Source organism: Fusarium verticillioides, chromosome 1, assembly GCF_000149555.1.
Source record: "Fusarium verticillioides 7600 chromosome 1, whole genome shotgun sequence".
Lineage (NCBI taxonomy): Eukaryota > Fungi > Ascomycota > Sordariomycetes > Hypocreales > Nectriaceae > Fusarium > Fusarium verticillioides.
In genome coordinates this window covers 1,099,967-1,123,938 of record NC_031675.1, presented here as the reverse complement: position 1 = coordinate 1,123,938, position 23,972 = coordinate 1,099,967, and the positions used below count along the sequence as shown (strand labels likewise).

Genomic DNA, 23,972 nt, shown 5'->3' with positions numbered 1-23,972 from the left:
TATGACATGTTCAAACGCGACTGGGCTTGAGGGATATGCGACTGTGCGAATTGGGGATGATGTGCAGTGAAAATGAGGGAGACGACAGCTGATGGTGAGATGTATCTGACTTCATTGTAGGGTCTAGTGATGATAAATATCTCATAAATATTTCAGTACAATCTTCAAGAACATTATAGCTCGCAACCAATTTGTACTAATTTACGATCAATTGAGGCGGATTTAACCTGTTTAATCTGTCTGTGGTCTGATTATTGAGGTGATATCATAATGTCACCCATAAAGTTACAACGGTTTTAAGCCCCGCCAAACACTTGCTGTTGTGTCCTGCAGGTAAAGTAAGGCACCCTCAGGAACCAACCATCCATAAACAGAGGCCCAAAGTAGAAGTACAAGTGGAAAGCACCCGATATTTCAGGTCAATTTCTCAGCTTTTAATCAGCTTTTTTCCCGCCTCCATCACGTTCTTGACAATCCCATCCCTCACCATTTCTCTTTCTCTCTCTCTTCTTTACCGTTCCTCTCCCCCACAATCTCAAATCGTCAACGCCTCTCGCTAGACTTAAAACTCGCCTACAAACTTGCATCACATCTGCCCCGCCATTACCGCCCATCTTCGTGAACAACTACATCATCGCCCATCTCGTGCTCTCAGAGAGCTCAGCACCACAGCCATGCCTGGATCCGATAAAGAAAACGACGGCCATGCGCACATCGAAGTCCCTAGTGACAGCGACAAGCCTTCACCGCGCCCAGATGGCGAGTCAAGCCCTGGCCTCAGGAACAGCAAGGGTTGGGATGGCAAGCTTCGCATGCCAAAGTCAGCTTCCATGACAAACCCAGAGGCTCTCACCGATTCTGACTACTCCGACGATGAGAATGTCATGAAGGGAGAGCAGATCGACGCTGATGAGGGTATGTGCTGCACATCAACTTACAAAGAGGGACAGTTTGGACTAACACGTGCAGATCTCCTCGATGACGAAGATCCCGAGACGGACGAAATTATGTGTTCGCACTCTCGAATCGCTTCGATTTCCTCTCTACGCCTCGAACGCTTCAAGAATGTTTCCCGTATCTGCCTTCGCCAAAACAGCATCGAGCAAATCGACGGCCTATCCGCCCTAGCCGAAACCCTCGAAGACCTAGACCTCTACGACAACCTCATTCCGCACATTCGCGGCCTCGACGAGCTAACAAACCTTACAAGTCTCGATCTGAGCTTCAACAAAATCAAGCATATCAAGCACATCAACCACTTGACAAAACTCAAGGAATTATACCTTGTCGCCAACAAGATTGGCAAAATCGAGGGGCTGGAGGGGTTGGATAAGTTGACATCTCTTGAGCTTGGATCGAACCGCATTCGCGAAATCAAGAATCTCGACTCTCTGAAGGCGATCGAAGAGCTTTGGTTGGCCAAGAACAAGATTACTGAGCTCACTGGTCTCGGTGGTATGCCTAACCTTCGACTACTGAGCATTCAGTCCAACCGTATACGCGATTTGTCACCACTCAAGGACGTCCCTACGCTTGAAGAGCTATACATTTCACACAACATGTTGGAATCTCTAGAGGGTCTGGAGCACAACCCCAAGCTACATGTGCTGGATATCTCAAACAACAAGATCACCAGCATCAAGGGTCTCGAGTCACTTGCCGAGCTGGAAGAGTTGTGGGCCAGCTATAATCTCATTGGCGATTATAAGGAGGTTGCCAAATATCTTGCTGATAAGAAAGAATTGACGACGGTGTATTTTGAAGGAAACCCGCTGCAACTGCAGGAACCTGTGGCATATAGGAACAGGATCCGAATGACCTTGCCGCAGGTCAAACAGATTGATGCCAGTAAGTTGCATCGAATTACACAATTTTAGGGATTATAGCTGACCATTTTTACAGCATTTGTTCGAACATGAGTTCGACTTTGGAAGGCTTCGTCACAGAAAGCATGGCGTTAAGGCAATGGAGTTTGGCTTTTTCGATATTCAGGGTGGCATCAATGGTGCATTCAATCAATGGTTCATTCAAAGACAGATAAAGCTTTATGTGAGTTACAGTTTAGACAAGGTTCTAGAACAAACACAGAGTTACCGAGGGCATAGGCAGTCACACTGCGGGCTCAGTCTTGATCATATCATGGAGCAATCATTTCCCAAAACGAAAATCATATCATGCAAAAAGTGACCAAACTTGTTGAAGGGTTAACTGTCTTTTGTATTCTATGAGAGCGTCTCATCAAGTCCTTGCGGTTCTACAAAATGCAGCCCATCGTCATGTAACGCCAAATATCCCAAACAATCATGTTTCCAATGCTTCTTTCTTTTACTATCATATCATTTCGTTGTCATTATTTAAGCGAAGATCCAGAGCTTCTCAGTAGGGAAGTACTAGGAATGGTCAGTATCATCTTTGGTAATCAAATGGTAGTGAAAACTTACGTTGGTGGGCTTGTTGAACTTGAGGTTAAGGTTCATTCTGGCAATGCGCTTCATGTCCTCCTCATCAATATCCCAGCCGACACAGTCGAAGTTCTGGGCCATGTACTCAGGTGTGGTGCTCTTGGGGATGACAGCAAGACCTTGCTGTGTGGCCCATCGGAGGAGGACCTGAGCGGCGGTCTTGTTGTACTTGCTGGCGAGGCCAGTGAAGACCTCGTGCTGCATGAGAGGAGAAGCAGACTTGGCAATGTCCATATCAAGCTCCATGAAGCCAGCAGGGCCGAAAGAGGAGTAAGCAGTCAGAGCAATGCCCTCAGCCTTGGCGAGGCGGACAAGCTCGGTCTGCTGGTGGTAGGGGTGAAGCTCGACCTGGAGGGTGGCAGGTCGGATCTTGGCGTACTTGAGGAGATCGTAGATGGACTGAGCCTGGAAGTTGGAGATGCCAATGGACTTGGCAAGACCCTTCTCAACGAGGCCCTCCATGGCGCCCCAAGTCTCCTCGTTGGTGGCCTTGCTCCATCGGATCTCGGTGCCGGCGTCGTCGTAGTGCCAGCCAGGGGGGTAGCGGACCTTGGGGTCGACGTACTCGAGGGCGACGGGGAAGTGGATGAGGAAGAGGTCAAAGTAGTCGATCTGCCAGTCGGCGAGCTGTTTGCGGGTAATGGGCTCGACGTTCTCCTTGTCGTGGTAGGTCTGCCAGAGCTTGGAGACGATGAAGAGGTCCTCACGCTTCACGATACCATCCTTGATAGCGCGGGCGACACCCTCACCGCAGGCCTTCTCATTTCCGTAATCTGTTGTGAAAAATCCGTTAGACTTTCTCTAAAACTCTGGTTTGGCCGGGTAAAAAGAGAAGTCATGAAGCTATCATGGTGTGGGGTGAAGCTCCAAGTGTAGTGGAGGGGTAGTTTTACAGGGGTAATGTGGCTGTTTTCTCGGTGCAATTGACAATTGGCAGGGAAAATGAGGGGCAGAGAGACAAGGATTATCTGGGGAGGGGCAAAGTAATGGGATTATGGCCGTGTGATTGAAGTTGGGCGACGGGTAATTGCAAAGGCAATTGAGGGCTTGGGGACAATCATACCGCAAGCACCGTCGAGGAGACGGTATCCAGCCTTGATGGCCTCGTAGACAACATCAGCACAGTTGTCGTCAACCTTCCAGAGGCCGAAGCCAATCTGGGGCATGTCGAAGCCGCTGTTTAGCTTGATAGTAGGAACGTTGACCATTGTGACGGGTGTTGATGTGTAAGAGATGTGGTGGTTGGTGGATAGATAGAGTAGAGAGAGGAGGAGAGGAGAAGCAAGAATGGGATGGACAGCTCGGAGGAGGGGACAGTAGTATTTATATTTATGCTAAGAAGAACACATGTTGTTATTATCCTCAGAGATAGCTACAGTACCTACCTAGGCAGATATCGTATGCCCTCATGGGTGCGGCATGACAAGCAAGGGGCAGAGTCCATACTACGTAGTATGACATGGTCTGGTATTTGATAGCGCTACGCCTTCGAGAAGAGAAAAACCATGAATAGCGTTGGCATGAGTGCGCGTATTGCTTCCGCGGGTCATAGCATGTCACTCCTTCAGGCTTGCAGCATCTGGTGCAGTATCATGGGATTGCTTCGGGGGTGTGTAACCCCCAAGGTACAGCAGAGTAGAGAGAGGTGTGTGAAGGCGGCAAATGTCTGGGTAGAGCCCATCATGCGAGCCAAGAGAGAGCGAATCGCCATATTAACCAGCCCAGTTCAGCCCCAGTTTCTTCTCTGCCTTCCAGATTATGCCGCTGTTGGTGGGGCATAGAATTGGAATTCACCCGGCGGATGAGATGGCGGGCATAATTATTGGATGGGTCGTCATTGGGTGAGGATGAATGCCATGTGTAAGTATGTAAATATGTAGGGTTCATCATTGCAAGGGAAAGAATAATATTCTGGATAAACTAAATCTCATCGCTTATCGCTGTGAAACTGAATATCCTATTATATGTCATGGTTCATGATATTACCATCATCGCCGATTATTACAGTGCCTGCGTGCGTACAGATGTTACATATGACGATTGGATATTTCAGTGAAACAGAATCTGATCATGAAAACTTTCAGCCAAAAGAAGAAAACAAAAAAGGGCACTAAAGTAATGGCCGAAGCTCCCCGAAGCAATCACTCTAATCACTCACTGTACATGTCCCAGGGTATGGAATATGGATGCTTCACCCCGCAAATCTAGGACTAGACCAGCCACACCAAGACCCCAGTTGAGAGAGACAGATGAAGATGAAGAGGAAGGATAAGCAGGATCTATACCACAAAAGCAATTGTCTTCATGCGCCGCAGATTCTGTATGTTTCATGACATATGTGCCCCTGGTCTCAGAGTCGGCCTTTGTGAGCACCTATTTGTGCGTTTATTCTGTATCTTCAAGTGCCGCGTCTAAGCCAAGTCGACCCTTACTCGCCCGGGTGTGCCTTGAGGCATCTCCCTTTTCTGTGATTGATGCGCAAAACCTGTGACAGTGACAAGAAGCAACTCCTTTCCATCTTCAAGGTTAAACATCCATCCATACCAGCATAGGCGTAAGGGTCCCCTAACTCCGGGCATTTCGCCGCATGACCTCCCCCTTCTGCTACTCTACTCTATTCTGCCAAAATCTCTGACGTGGTCCATATCTCTCGGCTCGGCGTAATTCCAAGGTTCCCTAGTCTAGGTAGGTACGATATTGTCCATGTCATGTGGATTTATCGCGGGTGAATAGACCTTCAAACTCGGGGCCATGGCCCATATCATGATAACTAAAAAGAAGATTTAAGAGCCTCTCTGAGGGTCTTGTCCTTCCGGAAGAAACCATCGATTTAGCCTAAAGGCAAGTGCCCCACGGATGAGCTGCCCGTCGTCCCACAGCAGCGGGTAATCTCCAGGCACTCACATACAATCCCCACTCTAAATGTTGCTCTGTAAACACCCCTACCTACATCACACCCATCATCCATGACAACCTAACTTAGTGGGCAAGTCCCATGATGGGGGGAAAAAGAACGGATGCCCAGGGTCGATCAAGAGCTTGAGATGGCCAAGGTCAACCTCAATGGATCCAATTTGCCCAAACTATTGTCAGAGGCTGACGTTGAATAACCTCAATTGCTATACGACAAAGACTACTCCCTCTCAGAGTGGTCCTGACTAGCTTACACCAACAATAGACTCGACCGACGCTTTAATCATGACGGGTACCTCTCCAGCTTCAAAGAACCCTTCCAAGCTTGCGCATAGTCGCATCCGTGATCATGGCTCCCGGCGACCAAAATAGGACCATCTTGATAGGCAGGGCATCACCAGGCTGATGGACAAAGAAACCGCAAAACCACCAACCCTCACGGAACCACCGTACCTCTTTGTCCAAAGACACTCAATTTCGGGTCCCATCCTCTCACAATGTCGTCTTCGCTGTTCCTTTCAGATCCCGGGGCTATCAATTGTCAATGTCCAACACAAGACACCCGTGCCTTGAAGGACCCAAAGAGCAGCTCCTTCGGTCTTTGTTCAGTCGAACAAGTTTATTACCATCGAATCTTCCAGCCTTTCCCTGTGTGATACTCACTTTCGACACCATCAAACTCGATTCGGCACAGTCTATCCAACATGCGTCCCCAAAACATTAGGATCAGAACAGTCCAGCTGGGCCATGAGCAACACCAGCAGCGACCCCTCGAAGACTGTTTAATAGGACAGCGAAACCTTCATGCTATACAATCAGCTCTGATTCGCGGCGATGAAGAGGTCGTCCTTTTTAATTGGAATTCGATTCCACCACAACTGTGGCAGGACCTTCATCTGAGTCAACATCACATAGGCCAAAAGGCAGTATACCCTTTCACAGCTTTTGCACCACGCGACGCACCCTGCGATCCTCGTGGCAACCTTTCACAAGACGCCCGAAACAGTATAGAAAACAAACGTTGGAGTGGCCTGAAATTCAAGTTTGTCAAGGTGCTTGCCGAGGGTGGTCATGGATACGCCACACTATGGGACGTCGTTTTCGAAGACACGTCTGTCAGGAGGGTCGTGATTAAGAGAGCTATAAACCCTTCGACCAATGCCTTCGATCCTCAAGCAGAAGCCATGTTTCACTTGCGGTATGACGGTGCCCAGCACACGACACAAGTTATCGACTTACATCGCGAGGTAGTGGCTATACGCACTGACATGTTGAACCGTGGCACACTTACTCACAGTGCCTTTAGAAATGGAAAAGAGTGGAAGGCCGAAAAACAGAATTGCGTTGTCTTTGAGTATATGAAATTCGGTGACATGGTCAATATCATGCAAACGGTCACTACGAGAAAGGTTCAAATCCCAGCTCAAGTTCTATGGGGAATTTGGGAATGCCGTAAGTCATCTTGCCCCGAAGCATTGTACCTTACCTTCTCGACTGATTTCATCGAATAGTTGTGCTTGGTCTCGCAACTATTGCTTATACGCCATCCGAAAGCTCTGGCAACTCCAGTTTTGAAACGTGGTGGAAAGACGTAGTGTCTGACAGGGAGGAAGCAATAGCCTTCCTCGACCATGTCGACAGAGAGTGGAACATTGAGCACGATGTTCATCTCGATCTAGAAGTTCTCAATGGTAAAAGTTTACAAAACATCTATGAAGGCCTTCTGCTAACCTCGTGTGTCTAGTTCTCGCGGGCCATGATCCAGCCACGCATCCTAATCAGCCTGTTTTCAAGGTGAGCCTGCACAACGACGGCTTTTTCCCTGTGTACATGTGTTGACTTGATCTCTTTAGCTCCATGATCTCGGTGCCTGGAGCTTTAATATGAACCATGGTTGGGAGACTTACAACGAAAGCCAAATTTGGCAAATGAGAGGACCTGTTAAGCTTCATGCCACGACACCGGTACGTAATGACATATCCAACCATTATTGCAGAACTCATCACTAATAAATACCAGGAGCAATTCAGTAAAGAATGGGATGATGTTTTACTCAGCCTAGAGACGGATAGCTTGAGACAACTCTTTGCAGGTGAAGACTTGGAAAAAGTAGGCGGGACAGAGGTAGCCGGACGTTTTGGCATATGGACCAATATATTTCTTATTGCCAAAGTTGTAAGTTTTCCTAGTCATAACTAACTCGAGAAAAGCACTAATGATATGGAAAGATGGAGTCCATCATGACGAGAGAATTCAGCAGGTTTCCTTACCAGACTGTTATCCATGATCGAACAAACAAGCCGACATATGGAGGGAAACTTCAGAACCCACAGTTCCATCACATCGACCTCGAATTGCGAGATATCGTGGCGAGGTGTCTGCACGAGAAACCCAAAGACAGGCCCCGTATTACCCATCTTTTAAAGAATGTGTTGGACCGAAAACAGCTAGGCTTCAATAATGAAAGCCCAGAGTCTGTTCATACATGGTGGGAAACCCTCTTTGAGCCTCAAGCGCCAAAGCCTATCCCTGCACAAGCACCGCCGCCCGCGAATCCTGTCAAGCAGGCCGTGGTAGCCTCTGCTGCGAAAGGAGGCTTGGCAATCGCGTCTCACATGGCACAAGCAGCTAGAAACCAAGGCGCGCCGAACCAGCCTCATATTCCTCCTCACATACAACAAATTCTCAACCAACAAAGGAACCAACCCAATATAAAGGGACCCCCAGCACAAGCCCCAGCACAAGCTCCAGTTCAACCTCAAGCTGCTCTTCATATTCCTCCTCACATACAACAAATTCTTAACCAACAAAGGGCCAAACCCAAGGTAAAGGGGCCTCCAGCACAACCTCCAGTTCAGCCCCCAGTTCAGCCTCCAGTTCAGCCTCCAGCTCCTCCTAAGGTTCTCCCTCACTTACGACACGTTCCTGCTCACTTACGAAATCTTCCTTTTGACCAACGAGGGGTCCAATATGGTCCAAAGGAGCCTCCTGCCCAGCATCAAGCACCTCCTCAAGCTCAAGCACCCCCTCAAGTTCAGCCTCAAACTCCGCCTAAGGTTCCTCCCCATTTACGACATGTTCCTCCCCACTTAAGAAAGCTTCCTTTTGATCAACGAAGGGCTCAGATCGCTGTAAAGGAGCCTCCAGTACAACCTCCAGCTCAGCTTCAAGCCCATCGGCCTCAAGCTCCTCCTCAAGGCCAGTATCAACGTCAAGCCCAGCCTCAAGGTCAGCACCGAGGCCAGCACCGAGGCCGACTTCAAGGTCAACGTCAAGGTCAACGTCAGGGCCAGCATCGAGTTCCGTACCGAGCCCAGCAGCCCCCAGCCCGGCCTCAAGTCCGGCCTCCAGTCCTACTTCAAGCCCGCTGGCCTGGACCCCAGCCTCAAGTGCAACCTCAAGCTCTGCAACCTCAAGTTCGACCTGGAGCCCAGCCTTATGTTCCTCCTCACCTACGAAGGGGCCAACGTAATGTAACCACTTCTGCACTGGGTGAGAATTTGGGGAACATACATCTCAAGCGCGCGACCCAGATATCTACTGCAAAGGTTACCCCTGACATTTCTCCAAAATCTGTCAAGTCAGGCAGGGTCAGCAAGAAGGCTCCAAAAGCGAAGAAGGCCAGTCGCAAAGTGCCGCCTCGGAAGCACGATGCTACTGCAGATTATGTTAAGAAAGTGTTGCCAGATATGCCTGTGGCTATTCGCAACCTTTTGACTCGCTCGCAACATCTCGAATCGGAACTCGAGAAAGATGGCTTTCACGTGTTTTCTTTCGTGAACTAAAGTCATACGTAGGGAAATGGTTTCTATCGGTGCTCATGTTTTCGTTTTGATTATTGTGATGGATAGTCTGGTTATTACGTCAAGTGATGCAAAATTGCAATGTTTATGGTGCTTCTGGTCTGTCCTTTAATCCTCTTTTCTGGCAATATTTTCATATAGAATTGTTTCTCGTGTGTCATTGCTTTTTTTTTTTTTTTTTGTTTCTAATACAATTAATTGATTATAGAACTTGTTGGTCCTGGGTATCACTAACTCCTAACCTACTATATCCATCCACCTTGGTTTCCTCGTAACGAAGTCCCAACATTTAACTCGTCCAGCTTAAATACAGATAGAGACAACCTAGTTAATATCGTAGTTTGCATAGCGGCACTCGCACGCCCCAGACTCCGACTTTACATCGCCTACTTGGCCACCCTCGCTGTCCACACAATTTGGTGATCCTCCATTAAATGTCTTGCGCTGAACAACGTCAACATCGCCCGGCCAAGCCGCAAACTTTGTATTTCCAGCCGCCTCGTCGCCTCTTTTCCGCTGCGTCCACAGTGTAGCTTCGAAAAGCGTGTCGTCGAAAGTACACTTTGCTGCACGATTGCTCGACGAGAGCTGATCATCTGGCACGACCGTCTTGTTCATTGAGAAAGAAAACTGAAGACGCTCGAGAGATGTATCCTTGTCAAGCACCTTGAGAGTCAAGTTCGTGAAGGATGGTGCGAAGGGGTTTTCTGTGGATGAGATGTTGTACGAGGAGCCGTTGGTAGATGAGATTATCCAGAAGAACGTTGCTGATGAGCCTTTTTCGTACGGATAGCAGCGCCATGTTGACGGGTTGGAAGTACAGTCTGTGGTGGTGTTTTGAAGATCTGCTTTGAAAGCAAAAGAACCCGCCGGGAATGCAGCTGGAGTTTCTGAAGTTGAAGTCTCCTGTGGAGGTGCTCTGTCTCTGAAGATGGTGTTAGTTAAACCCAATCAATGTCTCAGATGTTCAACTTACTCGTCCTTCAGCCCTATTGAAAGTCCAATACCCAGAGCAACAGCGACAATAGCAACACCCACGAGCGCAATAACCAATAGACAACATCCTCTGCGCTTATCGAGTCCACAAACCTTCCTCTCTCTATAGCTCCCAGCTTCAGAATACTCATGCTCTAAGAATTTACCCTTAGCATCGCTATAGTTGTGGCTGTAGCTAGGCGGTGGGTTATAGTGCGCCACGGGCGGAGCATAGTATACTCGTCCTCTAGGTACATACGCCGGTGGAATTGCATTGTTGCGAAGAGCGCGCCGGGGTGATTTCCGGGGGATGCGAAGGGGAGGTGTTGGAGGACTGTGAGATGAAGGTGTAGAGGCGATTTCGTTCTCGTCGATTGAGGGGAGGTAGGGACGAGAGATGGAGTTGAAGGAGCCCGTTCTGTAGTTGTGATTTCTGTTCATTTTTGAGGTTGTCTTGTCCTTGGGGAGTTTATGGTTTGGTGGCTGACGATAGTAGAGTGTATAATTGAGTTGAGTTGAGCGATGACAATGATCAGCGTCTATCGTCTCAACTGATTGACGATGAGTAGGATAAAGAAGATGTAACAAAGAGAGTAAAAAGACTCAATTTTCAGGCTGAGAGTGAGTATGTGAGCGTGAGTGTGAGTGTGAGTGTGAGTGTGAGTGAGTACGTGTGTTTGCTGATCTGCATGCAATAGATGCAAGCCTCCATGAGTTCAGCTCGGGTCAGCTCAGCCTACTTCAGTCTTCAATTGACACAATCAGGCTCTGGATTTATTCTCGACGACCTCATACATATCTAGGAACTGAAAACAAAGAAGGAAGAGAGTTCGGTTATCAATTGATGACTCTATCCCTCCTCTAAACTATCGATCCGTCTGCCCTGATTTTTTCGCCTCCCCCTCCGACGACTACGACGGTTGAGAAATTCAATTAACAATTCAATGACCCGCCCACGCGGGATCGACCTCATCCGAGGGAGGCGTTTTTCCTCTAGCGCCTTTGGTAGTTCGTGCTGTCTCTGCTACCTCGTGATTGGAGTCGGCCCTGGAAAAGTGGCGTTGCAGCTGTAAAGCTTGGCTTAGGAAATATTGGTTTTGGTGCCGAGTTTGGAGGGATCTGCAATTTATCTTTATTTGATCTAGAATTCCATCTCACTCCTGCACGTTGAGGGTCGACGATAAAAATGGTCCTATATATCCAAATGTGGTCTATCTTTGACGGTTGATAACCCTTGACTCTATCCCTTGCCCTATCTCTCCAACGTCACGTCAGCCAACTTCTGCTCTTCTGTAATGATAGATCGTCTATGTAGATCCTGGAAATAATAGATACACAAATCCCGCTGCCTATGCCTACTCCGTGCCATACAAAATATCCCATCATCTAAACTCCTCGGGGTATTGCTCTCTGCTTACGTCAATCAATCAACCCTTCGATCCACCTTTCGCTTACTCCTGGCCCTCAGCTGCCTTCTCTGCATATGTCGGAGCCTCGAGCACCTCGCCCTGCTCGGTCCAGACTGCTGCAAGCTCAGTCTCGATCTCGTCTCGGCGCTTCTTCCACTCGTCGACTTGCTCCAGCCGCTCACGTAGGTCTTGCAACTCCTTCTCGACCTGCATCTTTTCACGCTCGGTGCCAATTCGCTCAAATTCCCACTCGTCTCCCTGCTCACCCATACCAAGGACCAGGTTGTATGTGTGGTACTTCTTGAGGGATGCACGTGTTGAGATGGTGATGAGTGCTGTGGCATGTTAGTCTGATGTCCCCGTCAGAACTCGAAACAAACTATGACTTACTGATGCCTCTCTCCTTGCATGTTTCATACAGTAGACCTTCTACGTCACTCGAAACAGCGCTGGTGCCTTCATCCACGATCGCATATTGGGGCTCGTGGTAGAGCACACGGGCAAAACCCATGCGTTGCTTCTCGCCACCACTGAGAACATCCTTCCATTCCTTTCGTGTATCCCATCCACCCTCTCTGTCAGGGAGGTATCCGAGTCGTGCAGCGTCCAAGACGCTCTTGAGGTCATCCTCGGACTTGCGCTTCTCCTTCATATCCACATGACCATCCGGGTAAATGACTTGGTCACGGAGTGTTCCGGGGCTCAGATAAGGTCGCTGGGGAAGGAACATGATGCCGTCCTGGCCAATATCCTTGGGGCGACTGACTAGGCCTCGATAGACTGGCCATAAGCCGGCCAGGATTCTCGCAATAGCGGTTTTACCCACTCCATTTGGTCCAGAAATCTGATTGTTGTTAGCAGTTGTACATTTCCTGTCATGGGATAACTTACTAATAGATGTTCACCCCTTCGCACGATGATGGATAATGACTCGAGCAACTCCTCACCTCCTTGAGGCCACAGACCAGGAGCTACAACTGGAACATGCTCGAATCTAACGCCATCAAATCCCTTCTGGATTGTTCCGGAAACATCAGATAATGAGTATAGTTCGCTTTGGCCAGCCCGAACGTGGTAGGCGTCGGCATGTACCCGGTGCAATGTCGAGATGAGTGTGTACACACGGCTAGTATAGCCTGCCAGTTCTGAAAGGTCCTTAATCGAGTACATCATACGACCGCCTGCGTCAGCAAGTGAGAGCATGAGCCTCTTGTTGGTGATAAAATCCTTCATACGGTTTCGCTCTCGGCCTCCTCGTACACCATTCTCAACCATCTCGGCTCGGCCACCAACGCCACCCCATTGTGGTAGGAAGACGGGAAGCGATGCCAGCAAATATCCGTAAGCACTCCAACTATATTTGAGAATGAAATCTTCCAAAATGTTATAGCGGATCTTCAGCATGTAAATACCCTCCATCCAGGTCTTTAAAGACTTGAACTCGCGGTTCAAGAATGTTTTCTCGGTATCTGCACCACCATAGAATGCAACCTCTTCGGCATTGGCAATCAAACGGGCATGTAAACTTCGGAAGTCACCCTCTTTTCGGCCTTCAACTGCCTTTAGCTTGCCAAATGGAGGTGAGAGTCTTCGGAGGATGCTGGCAGTCAAGAAGTAGTTGCTCATAAGGCCGGTGAGAGCAAGAGGTCCCAGAGATCGATAAAGCTGGTAATTGAAGACACAGAGGTCGACGAAAGGCTTGCCGAGCGATGAGTAGATGTTGGCTGCAGCCGCACAGAATAGAGTCAGATCTTGGGTGATGAACTGATCGGCACTTTGGCCAACACCGCCGTCGAGATTAGACAGCTTGTAGTAGTTGAGGTTATCGTTGAGGTAAAGGTCATGGATGTAGCGTGTAAGTCGCGTACGGAAGGCAATGGAAACCTTCGACTCCAGGAACTTAATCATGGCATTGGTATATGAGGCAAACCCTCCAAGGCCGCACCACTGGGACATGTGAGTATAATGGCTTCAATCTGAGGTCAAGTACTTACCTTGAGAATACCCCAGAGGAACGCCTTTCCATTTCCAGCCACCAAATCACGAACAATCTCACCATCCAGACGGGCGACAACAAGTGAGAGATATGTCCTTAGCATCAAGAATACACCATGACTAACAAGTAGCCCGGCCTCCTTGCTAGACCATCTGGGGATCATAATGCTCATCAGACTGAGGAATTGGTGCAGGAAGGCAATGTTCAAGCCTGGTTTCGTTTGCGCCGCTGGTACAGTTCCCTCCCGGAGTCCGGATACCCGAGGGGGGTTTAGGAATAAACGGCGATGGGCGTCGAAAGTGAGTGGCTTGGTTGTGTTGATGACCACCTTTGATGTGCCATTCTTGTATGGAACGTAAATAGTACGCGAACCGTCCTTGTTGTGAAGCCAGGAGTTTGTGCGCACAAGTTTCCGACCCTGTTCACGCTCATGCCGTCGGTTCTTCCACCATCGACGCCCGCCGACTCCTCCGAGAATAATTGAGATAGCAAGGGCCAATGTCGCGAGTAGACGAGTCGTGCGAGTCGTTCCGCGCAACCTTGTCTTTATCTTGCCAGTCCATTTGTCGAGGAAGGCGGCTAGCTGCTCCTCGGCAGCAGTATGCCGCAGCGTTGATTGCGCAGCCATAAGAGACAAGATCCGATGGTGAGGTGAGATGCAATGTTTGGTGATGACGTTGAATACCGTCTATTGTCGTTTGGAGAAGCTTCCCCACAACCCTCGAGTCTCTACGAGGCTCTAATGCGCTCTCTTTACGTGTCCATTAGTGTATCGCGTGGAATGTGAAGGTTTCGCCGGCAATGATTCAAAAAAAAAAGTGGTTTGTATGAATATCTTTGCTAAGTCCAAATATGGTTGAGGCTGACTTGTATCAAAAGTTGTCATGAGCATGTGAAATACGGGTATCCGAGGCAAGTGGCACATGGGACTGTCTGCGCCTGCTGCGACCTCACCTAAGCTGCAGCCGACGGATGCGGCGAGCGGGAATGACGACACAGTATCCAATCACATGATGATTAAAAAGCTGGGGAAATATGGGGGAGCATCTGTTGATGGAATAAGCTCTTGATTGGTTCGATCTACTCTAAGTGGGTGCAGTAGCTACCCTACAGTACGAGATAAATCAAACGATTCACATGTGCTCAACGATAGTATTAATTGCTTATTGACCGATGCTTACTATATTCTCTGTCGCTTGTTGTTATTTATTTATGGCACCGGGGTTTGTTCAACCTTTGCTCGACTTTTTTTCATGATTTAGATGCTAGATACCCCTAGAATTTACAAGTTTCTGTCAGATCCATGTTTAATGGGTACAAATATCACAAGTAATAACAAACACAACCCACATTGGTTGTGGTGTCTGCAAGACTGAGGCCATGATCGGGCGTCTGAAATGCACGAGATGAGAAGCAATCAAGTCTTGACTTGGATCATGCGCAAGGAGTGCTGGGCATTCAACCCATTCCACGACTCCACGAAGAGTGTGGGTATTTACTCAAAACACTATCCGTAGAAATCTCACAGTTACGCAGCAACCTAGACTCCAGCTACGTCCATATGGCTTAGCGGGTTGCTGATGTACTGTGCCCTGGGCTTTCCTTCGCCTAATTATGCGGTTGATGGAGTTTACATGATTAAATGTGATATGGTATCGGGACGACTGAGAGAACGACCAACAAGCCTCACTTGATGATAAGTGGATGGCTTACGATTCAAAAAAACGTGCTCGCCAAAACCACAGCAAACAAGATTCATGGAAGCGGTTGACAGAAGTTAACGAGAACGCAAGGGTCCATCCATCCCATCCCATCCCATCCCATCCAGCACAAGCTAGAGGAGGTCTCTGTAACCGGCCACAGCGGGTATGTAGGTCTCTCAAGTGGTCGAGGCCAAAGGGCCCACGATGCATGGAGACATCACCGATCCGGGCGCCAACGCGACCAATTATACCACACGGGTAAGGACATTGCTCCCGGTCCGACAGGGATCATGTCTCTTTTCCGTGTCTCAGTCGTGAAAGAGCATGGAATTGTGGTTTGGAGCTTGAGTGCAGAATGTGAGCATGAAAGACAAGAAGTTGTTTTTAGCGGGTATTCGTGAAACTCGGTGAAAGAAGGATCGATAAGAGTACTCTGCAGTAACCATAGCTTGCTGTTGAGTGTGCACAATCAACTAGCGAGTCAATGACACCGACCTCCCAGCTAACGAGCCCGGTTAGGTTGGCAGAGCATGGGCTGAATAGTATCACTTGCTTCTAACCCAGCAACATCATTTACGAGCAAAATAAACTCACCGGATCTAATAACCATAAACGACTCATCAATAACCCTCGCTTGTGGTTGCATGCCACGAGGAAACATTCAAAGAGCGTGCATCAGGCATCTCATCCCGTACGTCAGTGGTCATGTAGCACACGGGTGTGAGACATGGTGCCAGCCTCAAGACCATCCTCAGGATATGGATGGAACAGGACAGACAAGGAAGAAGCTTGAAAAGTTGGGGATGAAAGCTTGGGCCTGGCTTGCCTGGTTAACGAAAAACATCAATCCGAGTGAGGTCTTTCAGCTGTTCGTTTGTGCAGCACTTGAAATTAAGCTCCTTTTTTTGTTCTGGTGAGAGTGCTAAAGAAAAGCCCACTGTTGGAAGATCGAGGACATGGGTATAGAGAAAAGGGCACTATTCCTTGTTGGTGGACTGGAGGACTACCTAAATGCTCTTGGTTGTCTGCTAACTTCTCACCGGAGCATTATCGGTCTAGTCCACGAGGGGCATTAAGATCAGAAGATGGCTTCTGATGGCCGTGGCTTTTCACATATCGACTCTTGCAGTGCGAGTGCGGTCTTCACATCTCATGTTCTGAACTCTCACATCGACTTGACAGAGTCGACATAAAGTAATGTAGGAACATGTATAAAGCCACCAAGGACAAGGGTCTCTAGGCGCCGCACCAAGCCATGAGCGGGCCTTAGCCAGCCATAGGACAGGGTGGTTAAGATGAGCTTGGCGGGCACCATTATTAGCGGAGATGAGAGACAAGGGGTGCTCTGTCACGCTATTGTGAGGCGTTGTAGATGTAGGTTTCGAGACTGTGTTGCTTGCTGTTGGTAGTGCTCAGAATACAGTGCTAATAGACAGAAAACATACAGTATACGATACTCCCCTACCACACTGGATGCTCCCGGAGTGCTAATCTCGAGTGAAACCCCACTCACACCTTCCTCTTCAACCCACCCCAGCCTATGGGAGCAAGAAAACCTCAGACTTCAAGAGAGAATGCCAAAATAAACCGACTCAATAGCTCAATAGTTATGTGGTATCTTGCTTATATATTTCTATCACCGCTGATCGAAGTCCTCAGTTTTCTTGCTCTAATCCACCCCAGTCAAGCCCAATTCGAGCCCCATCCCGTTCGGCCATTCTCAGAGGCATCTCACAGGCTCACAGTCTTCCGCTATCCCCAGCGACCCTGCTGCTCACTGTTTCCAGCGCATAGCACCCCCGGCTTCCAGCACATCTTCCCACTGTCGCTGGCACTCGACCCCGTCACCGTCGCCGCCGCCTCCGCCAGCCTTTCCATTCACCAACCTTGACCTTTTTCACTCACCATTTCTCATCATCTGTAATAAACTATCCTGACCTGACCAGGGAGGAAAAGAGAGCCTGAGAAAGTAAAGACAACCTAGCCCCCTGCGCGCATTGCAACTGCTGTGCCTGGCTGGTTCTGTTCTGTTCCCCCCCATTTCCCACCTCAATTTCCTCTTCTTTCAGCTCCATCTTAAAGGCAATCATTTCGCTTGCGCGCCCAGCAGCCCAAGGTCTTTTTTTTTCAGCCTCCGATCCGCCCGCTTTCGCCTTACCTACTGTACGGATACCACTGGCCTCTCTCCTCCGCCCGCCCTCCGTCCTTCCTCATTCACACCGAGCGAGCTCCATCCCCGACCGACGCAACCCCCCCGATCAGGTTTCCTGACTTCTGCGGCCGTCTCGACAATTGGGACAATTCATTCATTCCTTCGTTCACTTCTGCGACCCTTTTGGCCGGTTTTACAGCTTCGCTTCATAATCGATTTCTCGGTGCCGTTTGACTTCCAGCCTCCCCTGCCTCGGTCCAAACGCGCCGTAATTTCCCACCGTCGCCCTTTTCCTCTTCGCCAGTATACCCCGTCGACTGTTTCACACTCGCCGCTCCGAACTGCTTCGTTTCTTGTCACGATTTAGGCCTCGATAGGCCATATTTGAAAGAGTTAGGGGTTATAGAGAATAAGCTGGTTTTGTTTGTCCGTGGTCAACGACGTGAGTTACCTATCATTCCTCGCGCGCTTGCACAAGAAGTTGCGCGATCGATGGGACAGTACGATTTCAGCTGGAATTTGTTCTGAAATTCGTTGCGCGGAGGGAGCAGCTGTGCTGGGACGAGCTGATTGCTGCATCAGGCACAGCAACCCGTTTCTCTGCACTCCTGATCTATCAACAGTCTCTATCCACAACGACCTGCTTCACGATCCTTTACACCAAGTTACAAAGAAACACCAGCTGACAATTTCACAGAATAATAGCAAACATGTCAGACAAGCTACAATCAAACCCGAACGACGAAATTCAGCCGCAGGCGAACTCTGCCAATGCTGAGATGTCTAACCAGGGTCAATTATCTTCAGAAGGGGGAGCGAGCTCTAAGAAAGGTCGTGGTCTCCTTAAGGTCCCATCAAGATCATCATCACAGCGGAACCAATCGTCACCAACATCTACGGGGTTGAGTGGGGCTACAGTCAGCGATCCCCGGAACAGCATCGGCAGTCGATCGAAAGACTCCAAAGGTAGCCTCCGTGCGCGACGACGGAACGGAAGCACTTCAAGCAACAGGACAGGCGGCGAGACTGAACCCACAAACACTGCTGCAAACACTCAGCCAAACTCTCCTGTCGCCCCCGCACAGAAGAAGAAGAGCCGTGGTGGCCTGTTGGCTTTTCTTGGATGTTGTGGCACCCCCGAGGGCCCAGCTGGAAACGAAGATAACAACGAAAACGTGCACAAGCTTGACGTCCTACCTCCGCGCCCAACTTCCGCAAGGTCACGAACCAACACTCCTCAGGAACAGCCCAGACCAGCCTCTCAGAGAGAACCTCAAACAACCGTATCTGCACCAGAGCCAAAGGACGAGGCTACCTCGTCAGGCTCAGCCAACAACGAAACCACAGCGACAGAGCAAGCCAACAGGGAATCGAAGCAATCGATTCCTCCTGCAGTTACAGTGGAGCCCCCCAAGCCCACACCCACAGAAGAGGAGCCAAAGGTAGCAGACAAGGCGGCTAATGACGGTGATGTGAACATGCAAGATGCTGCCACTGAAGAGCCAGAAGAGGCACCATTGGCCCCTGCAGTCGAAGCCCCAGCCCAAAGGACGATACCACCTCCTCCCCCACCCCCAGGTCCTGGTCCGGCTGTCGTGGCACCCAGCCAATTCACAGACGCTGGCCCATCAGCACCCGAGCCTCAGAAGTGGTTATTGCCTCCCATTGCCCCGGAGCACAAGGGTCGAAAATGTCTTGTTCTCGATCTTGACGAGACTCTTGTCCACAGTTCTTTCAAGGTATGCTTTGAGTAAAGGTGGATCATGGGATATGCGCTGATTATCATGCAGATCTTACATCAGGCCGATTTCACAATCCCTGTCGAGATTGAGGGCAACTACCACAATGTCTACGTAATCAAGCGACCCGGTGTCGACGAATTCATGAAGCGAGTTGGTGAGCTCTATGAAGTTGTTGTATTTACAGCATCTGTTTCCAAGGTGAGTCTGCCCAATTAGAGATGATAAATGAGCAAACTAACAAATCTGCAGTATGGAGACCCGTTATTGGACCAGCTCGACATTCACAAGGTCGTTCATCATAGACTATTCCGTGAGAGTTGCTACAACCATCAAGGAAACTATGTCAAGGACCTGTCCCAAGTCGGACGTGACCTGAAGGATACCATCATCATTGACAACTCGCCCACCTCATACATCTTCCACCCACAGCACGCCGTCCCCATCAGCAGTTGGTTCTCTGATGCGCACGATAACGAGCTACTAGACCTGATACCCGTTCTCGAAGACTTGGCAGGGCCCAACGTGGCCGACGTCAGCCTTGTCCTTGACGTCACTCTCTGAAGCATGAACCTTTCATAAAACAACTTTTTTTTACTTTGTCAAAAACACTTTTCAACGATTCGAACTACAACCCTTGATCTGCAGAGTTGCCATCATAGCGGAAGGCGTTTGGTTGAGAGCTTTCGTTTCCTGGTGTAGATGTACTATTGTCTAATCATACATAATTGAGCGGGTGGCACGAAACGAAACGAAACGGACCTTACCATTACGCTCCAACTTCCTTTTATACAAAAGATACCTGGCGGTCTTTGGTCGGCATGCATCAGCACAGAAGCCTCTTGAGGCAGGCTTTACCATTACATCTCACAGATTCGAAGCACAAAAGATGGATCAGCATCAGGAGAGGCAACGGGACACATATCAGGGGCTCTTCATCTCCAGGGACGGAGAGGAATGATGAGTAGCATGTCGTGTGCAGCATACGCTGGGCTGGACTGGCTGGGCTGAAGCAACAGGCAGTCTCACAAAAAGAGCCAAGAACCTGTCTTACCATATCCTGGGGACGATAGAGCTGGAGGAGGAACTGGACAAGTGGAGTGTATGGGATGAAGCGCCTTCGAAGCGCGGAATGTTTTTTGTTATCTTGATTCCCTTTGTCTTACTGTTGTCTTTGCTACCGCTTCTTATTCTTCATCTTGTCGTTGTTGTTTATTTTTTTTATTTTTTATTATACACCACCCCCTGATACATTCATAACGAGTCTGCGAGCGGACTCGGAAGCGAGCAAGAGAGCGTTTGTCGTTGATATCCAATCGGCCTGACCAAATGATAGGATCGACTGGTGTAGAGGCTACAGCCATCTCTCCCATACATAGTCTCACTAAATTGTAAAATTTCTTAACAAAACAACCCAAAAAACAGATGATGGTGGCTTTTTTGAATTGGATAAATCACATGTTTTCCTTTTGAAGCTTGACTTGAATTGGCAAACTATCGCATGGTCCGCTAAGTTAGCTTGTGCTGCAGTGGTGGAGCTTTACGGATACAGCACATGGAGCTCATATTGTGGAGAGAGCTGTTCCCTGTGGTCCCTGGCCTAAACTAACGTTAGAGGCTGGAGCTCTCTCTAACTCGGACACCAACGCCACCGGAAAATCATAGCACCGCGTCCCCTTCTTTCTGGTGAAGGTGGCCTCAACTAACTCCCTAAACAGGGTGCTCCATTTACGGGGGGGAATTGCACAACACCTCAATTAATTTAGTCCCCGTGTCGTCTCTCTCAATCTTGGTTCCATCCATCCATCAACGTCCAACTTCGTACCCAAACCATCCTCTCCTTTATTTCTCGGTTCTCGGAATCCTGCAGCGATTCCTTTGTCAAGTCTCCTTCTCCAGGTTTAATTCTTCAACAATGGTATGACTGCTCTACTCCCACGACTTGAATTGAAGCTACTGTCGCATTTGCGACTAAGCTCGAGTCTTTGACCCAAGAACATCAATTTGCTGACAGATACCGTCGATAGTCTTCTCCTCGTCCTTCTTCCCCCGTCAACGGCGGCGCTGCTGCCAGCGGTGCTAACATCGGCCGTCCCTCATCGCCTGCTATCCCTGGTGGTCCCCGTACTGCTATCCGACGACGCGCTGCTGCCGACCAGAAGGAGAAGATTGCCAATGCTAGACCAAGCAGCACTCGCGCCGCTGGCGCCGGTGGTTCCAGTAGCACCATGCTGCGTACGTTGCCCTTCGTGTCTCGATAATTGGTACACAAAAGGCTATCGGAAGACTGTGCTAACAAACTCCACAGGACTTTACACCGATGAGTCGCCTGGTCTGAAGGTCGACCCTGTTGTCGTTCTCGTTCTGTCCCTTGTCTTCATCTTCAGCGTCGTTGCTCTTCACAGTACTACCCCCCTTTACCCCCGCTGATATCAAATGTGTGTGCTAACTCTATTTCAGTTATCGCCAAGATCACCCGAAAGTTCTCCAGCTAAATTGCACGACGACGAAGGGGAAACTCAAAGAGAAGAGGGGGAGATGATTTTTTTATGGAGTAGGACCTCTCACAGAAGAGAGGATGCGCCATCTGCAATGGGGTTAATACGGCCACACTGGAAATTTTGTTTGTTGTATTGCGGCTTATGAGGGGAGCCTTTGTATTATATCTCGGGAAAAAGGGTCCGAACCGACAATCTGGACTTTGACTGTTTTGGCGCAAGAGAATGAGACCTATGCTGAGTGTATGTGTGTGGGTGTGTGTGTTGAACATTTGGCGTAGCATGCAGTGTCTTTCAAGTTGTCGACCTAAGCGGGGGCTATATTGTTGATGGGTCCGTAACTAACATGGCATTTGCTGAAGAGCCAAAAGCTCTATCATGGTAAATCATCTCTGTTAAAGTAGCTCTCGTAGACTGGAGGTCGCCTATAGTTACTAAACAGTTACTATCGTACTTCGTCACTCCGCCTGGCCTCACAGATTGCCCATCAGGCGTAGGCTTTCTACAGTTTCTAATTATATCAAGATCGAAATGATCTTGTAGCATTAATAGTCTAGAATGTACTTGATCGTCTATGCAAAATATTTATCCATTGATGGTGTAAGATAACTACCATCTGAGGTGGCCGGAGTGACGGCGAAGTATGATACTTGTCAGCATTTGAATCATGGCAAACTCAACTTTGTGATTAGCGATGCAGAAGTCCCTGAGACAAGCAGGTATATTCAGAGGCTTACATAATTGTTGATATATCTATGCCTGAGCGAGCTCATGATGTCTTGGGGCAACCTTTTCTGTACCATCCTCTTCAATGTAATACATATCTTTTCCATAAAAAGCCCAAGTATCTGGTGCTGATACGACAAATCAATCGAAAAGAGTCAGGTCACAAAACGAAACGAAACCCGGCATTCAAATAAGCCTCCCTTCATCTTAAGTCTCAAAAGATCACATAGCTGCTGCCTTGAACTGAAGCATTCAGCGGAACAAGACTGGTTAACAGACGGAGACTGGCTCGGTAGGTCAGCAAATAAGTCAAACCCTGTCACAAGAAAAAGCAGTATGATAAATGCAGTACGGGATTACTCGAAATCTATTCTCTATAGAAAGGCCAAAGAATCGAATGGTGACACCATAGATAACTCAAAAGGGGGGTAGAGAGGCCAGTTTCCTCTCTGATGGCACTTATCTCATCGAAAACCTGACGGACAAGTTTGTTGGTTACTTCAAGACGATTTGCGCTCTAGCGGTTGAAATTGATGGGGTTGTTGATGTTCTGGTCACCTGGAGCTAGGATTTGTTGCATGAGACGAGGTTTATCCTTGATAGGGATGCGATTCCTGCTGGTGCTCTTCTTTTTTGCCGGAGGAGAATCATTGTCGATACTGTTACCGTTCTTCTTAACAGCGCCGGAGACGTCGTCAGTATTCTCAGTAGTCTCGAGGATATCAAGGCTGGATGCCTCCGGGTTCTGCATCTGTTCGCATCAGCTCGAGATGACAAGAGGGTGAGGAGGGAGAACGCACAACTTCGTGGCCCTCGCTACTCTCTCGTTCGGAGCGACTATAGATACGAGGAATATCACTCATTGCAGCATTATGATACCGAATCCCGAAAGAACTTTGCTTTGTAGGAACCAAAAATGGGGAGTGGGTGGTGATGAAGGAGCAGGAGACTTGGGGCCCAGGAGAAATAAAGACCTCTCCCATCTGCTAGTCAATCGGACCTGCTAGGTTGCCATCACTGCCAAACATCGAGTAAATAGCTTTTACTTGCACAAAAACCTTTAATTCTTCTATTTCTTTGAGTGCAAACGTAGATCTGCCTGGCTTATTGTCCGTCTCGACATGTACAAGATCACTTCACTACGGTACGGACGATATAACTCTTACAGCAGCAGAAACTGGCGTCTGTAGGAACCAGACATGCATATAAACACTACTCTTCTGTACAAACTAACTAAAGGTGTAGTTACAGGCCCCAGATCTACTATCCAGAAGACCCTCCAACACACGCTGCCGATATCTTCAGCATCCAAGGTCTCGTTACACGTCAAAGATAAGTATATGGTAGAGGAGAAGCGTATGCGTTGTTCTATGGACTTACAGGTCTTTTGGCACTGACACTCCATCCTGAGGAGACTTGGCTATGGACGGGTCTGCAACTTGTTGCCCTGATCGCCTAAGAGAGACGTCAATACAAAGACTGAACAAGACGCTGGATGTATTTCACTTACACTTTCGTTCTCTTACTCAGACATCTTTACTGGTCTGGTCCGTTGGCAGATCAGGGATGATTGAGTATGGTAGTTGTGGTGTAAGT

General features: G+C 48.8%; 8 protein-coding genes across 11 annotated transcripts; 4 read left to right on the top strand and 4 right to left on the bottom strand.

The window, feature by feature from the left end:
- The first annotated feature begins 266 nt into the window (after nucleotides 1–266).
- Nucleotides 267–3,977, top strand: FVEG_09601 (adenylate cyclase). Its single transcript, XM_018898632.1, has 3 exons — nucleotides 267–915; nucleotides 970–1,848; nucleotides 1,903–3,977. Exons 1-3 carry the CDS (start codon nucleotides 675–677, stop codon nucleotides 1,917–1,919), a joined length of 1,137 nt encoding a protein of 378 aa, XP_018756549.1. The 5' UTR covers nucleotides 267–674; the 3' UTR covers nucleotides 1,920–3,977.
- FVEG_09602 (NAD(P)H-dependent D-xylose reductase xyl1) lies at nucleotides 2,118–3,862 on the bottom strand. Of its 2 annotated transcripts, XM_018898634.1 has the most exons (3): nucleotides 3,526–3,862; nucleotides 2,442–3,235; nucleotides 2,118–2,390 (listed from the first exon to the last, which is right to left on the bottom strand). In XM_018898634.1, the coding sequence occupies exons 1-3, from the start codon at nucleotides 3,668–3,670 to the stop codon at nucleotides 2,355–2,357; spliced, it is 975 nt and encodes a 324-aa protein (XP_018756551.1). In that variant the 5' UTR covers nucleotides 3,671–3,862; the 3' UTR covers nucleotides 2,118–2,354. The 2 variants fall into 2 exon arrangements, with proteins under 2 accessions (XP_018756551.1, XP_018756550.1); XM_018898633.1 differs by having other exon boundaries at nucleotides 2,118–3,235.
- A 2,102-nt stretch (nucleotides 3,978–6,079) lies between the features above and the next one.
- On the top strand, nucleotides 6,080–9,333 carry FVEG_09603 (hypothetical protein; the record flags this gene model as incomplete). The annotated part of the gene is made up of 6 exons (XM_018898635.1): nucleotides 6,080–6,827; nucleotides 6,887–7,066; nucleotides 7,120–7,169; nucleotides 7,229–7,339; nucleotides 7,395–7,550; nucleotides 7,604–9,333. The coding sequence occupies 6 exons, from the start codon at nucleotides 6,080–6,082 to the stop codon at nucleotides 9,158–9,160; spliced, it is 2,802 nt and encodes a 933-aa protein (XP_018756552.1). The 3' UTR covers nucleotides 9,161–9,333.
- A 5-nt stretch (nucleotides 9,334–9,338) lies between these two features.
- On the bottom strand, nucleotides 9,339–10,811 carry FVEG_09604 (hypothetical protein). Its single transcript, XM_018898636.1, has 2 exons — nucleotides 10,155–10,811; nucleotides 9,339–10,103 (listed from the first exon to the last, which is right to left on the bottom strand). Exons 1-2 carry the CDS (start codon nucleotides 10,592–10,594, stop codon nucleotides 9,503–9,505), a joined length of 1,041 nt encoding a protein of 346 aa, XP_018756553.1. The 5' UTR covers nucleotides 10,595–10,811; the 3' UTR covers nucleotides 9,339–9,502.
- A 452-nt stretch (nucleotides 10,812–11,263) lies between these two features.
- On the bottom strand, nucleotides 11,264–14,485 carry FVEG_09605 (hypothetical protein). The gene is made up of 4 exons (XM_018898637.1): nucleotides 13,557–14,485; nucleotides 12,454–13,509; nucleotides 11,953–12,406; nucleotides 11,264–11,897 (listed from the first exon to the last, which is right to left on the bottom strand). Exons 1-4 carry the CDS (start codon nucleotides 14,184–14,186, stop codon nucleotides 11,605–11,607), a joined length of 2,433 nt encoding a protein of 810 aa, XP_018756554.1. The 5' UTR covers nucleotides 14,187–14,485; the 3' UTR covers nucleotides 11,264–11,604.
- Nucleotides 14,486–17,095: 2,610 nt separating this feature from the next.
- On the top strand, nucleotides 17,096–20,653 carry FVEG_09606 (hypothetical protein). Of its 3 annotated transcripts, none has more exons than XM_018898638.1 (4): nucleotides 17,096–17,855; nucleotides 18,111–19,152; nucleotides 19,204–19,353; nucleotides 19,405–20,653. In XM_018898638.1, the coding sequence occupies exons 2-4, from the start codon at nucleotides 18,124–18,126 to the stop codon at nucleotides 19,714–19,716; spliced, it is 1,491 nt and encodes a 496-aa protein (XP_018756555.1). In that variant the 5' UTR covers nucleotides 17,096–17,855; nucleotides 18,111–18,123; the 3' UTR covers nucleotides 19,717–20,653. The 3 variants fall into 3 exon arrangements, with proteins under 3 accessions (XP_018756555.1, XP_018756557.1, XP_018756556.1); XM_018898640.1 differs by having other exon boundaries at nucleotides 17,833–17,855; nucleotides 17,965–19,152; nucleotides 19,405–20,588; XM_018898639.1 differs by having other exon boundaries at nucleotides 17,833–19,152.
- Nucleotides 20,654–20,762: 109 nt separating this feature from the next.
- FVEG_09607 (protein transporter SEC61 subunit beta) lies at nucleotides 20,763–22,143 on the top strand. Its single transcript, XM_018898641.1, has 4 exons — nucleotides 20,763–21,070; nucleotides 21,180–21,387; nucleotides 21,461–21,556; nucleotides 21,613–22,143. Exons 1-4 carry the CDS (start codon nucleotides 21,068–21,070, stop codon nucleotides 21,645–21,647), a joined length of 342 nt encoding a protein of 113 aa, XP_018756558.1. The 5' UTR covers nucleotides 20,763–21,067; the 3' UTR covers nucleotides 21,648–22,143.
- A 750-nt stretch (nucleotides 22,144–22,893) lies between these two features.
- Nucleotides 22,894–23,239, bottom strand: FVEG_09608 (hypothetical protein; the record flags this gene model as incomplete). The annotated part of the gene is made up of 2 exons (XM_018898642.1): nucleotides 22,894–23,127; nucleotides 23,177–23,239. 2 exons carry the CDS (start codon nucleotides 23,237–23,239, stop codon nucleotides 22,894–22,896), a joined length of 297 nt encoding a protein of 98 aa, XP_018756559.1.
- Nucleotides 23,240–23,972: the final 733 nt, after the last annotated feature.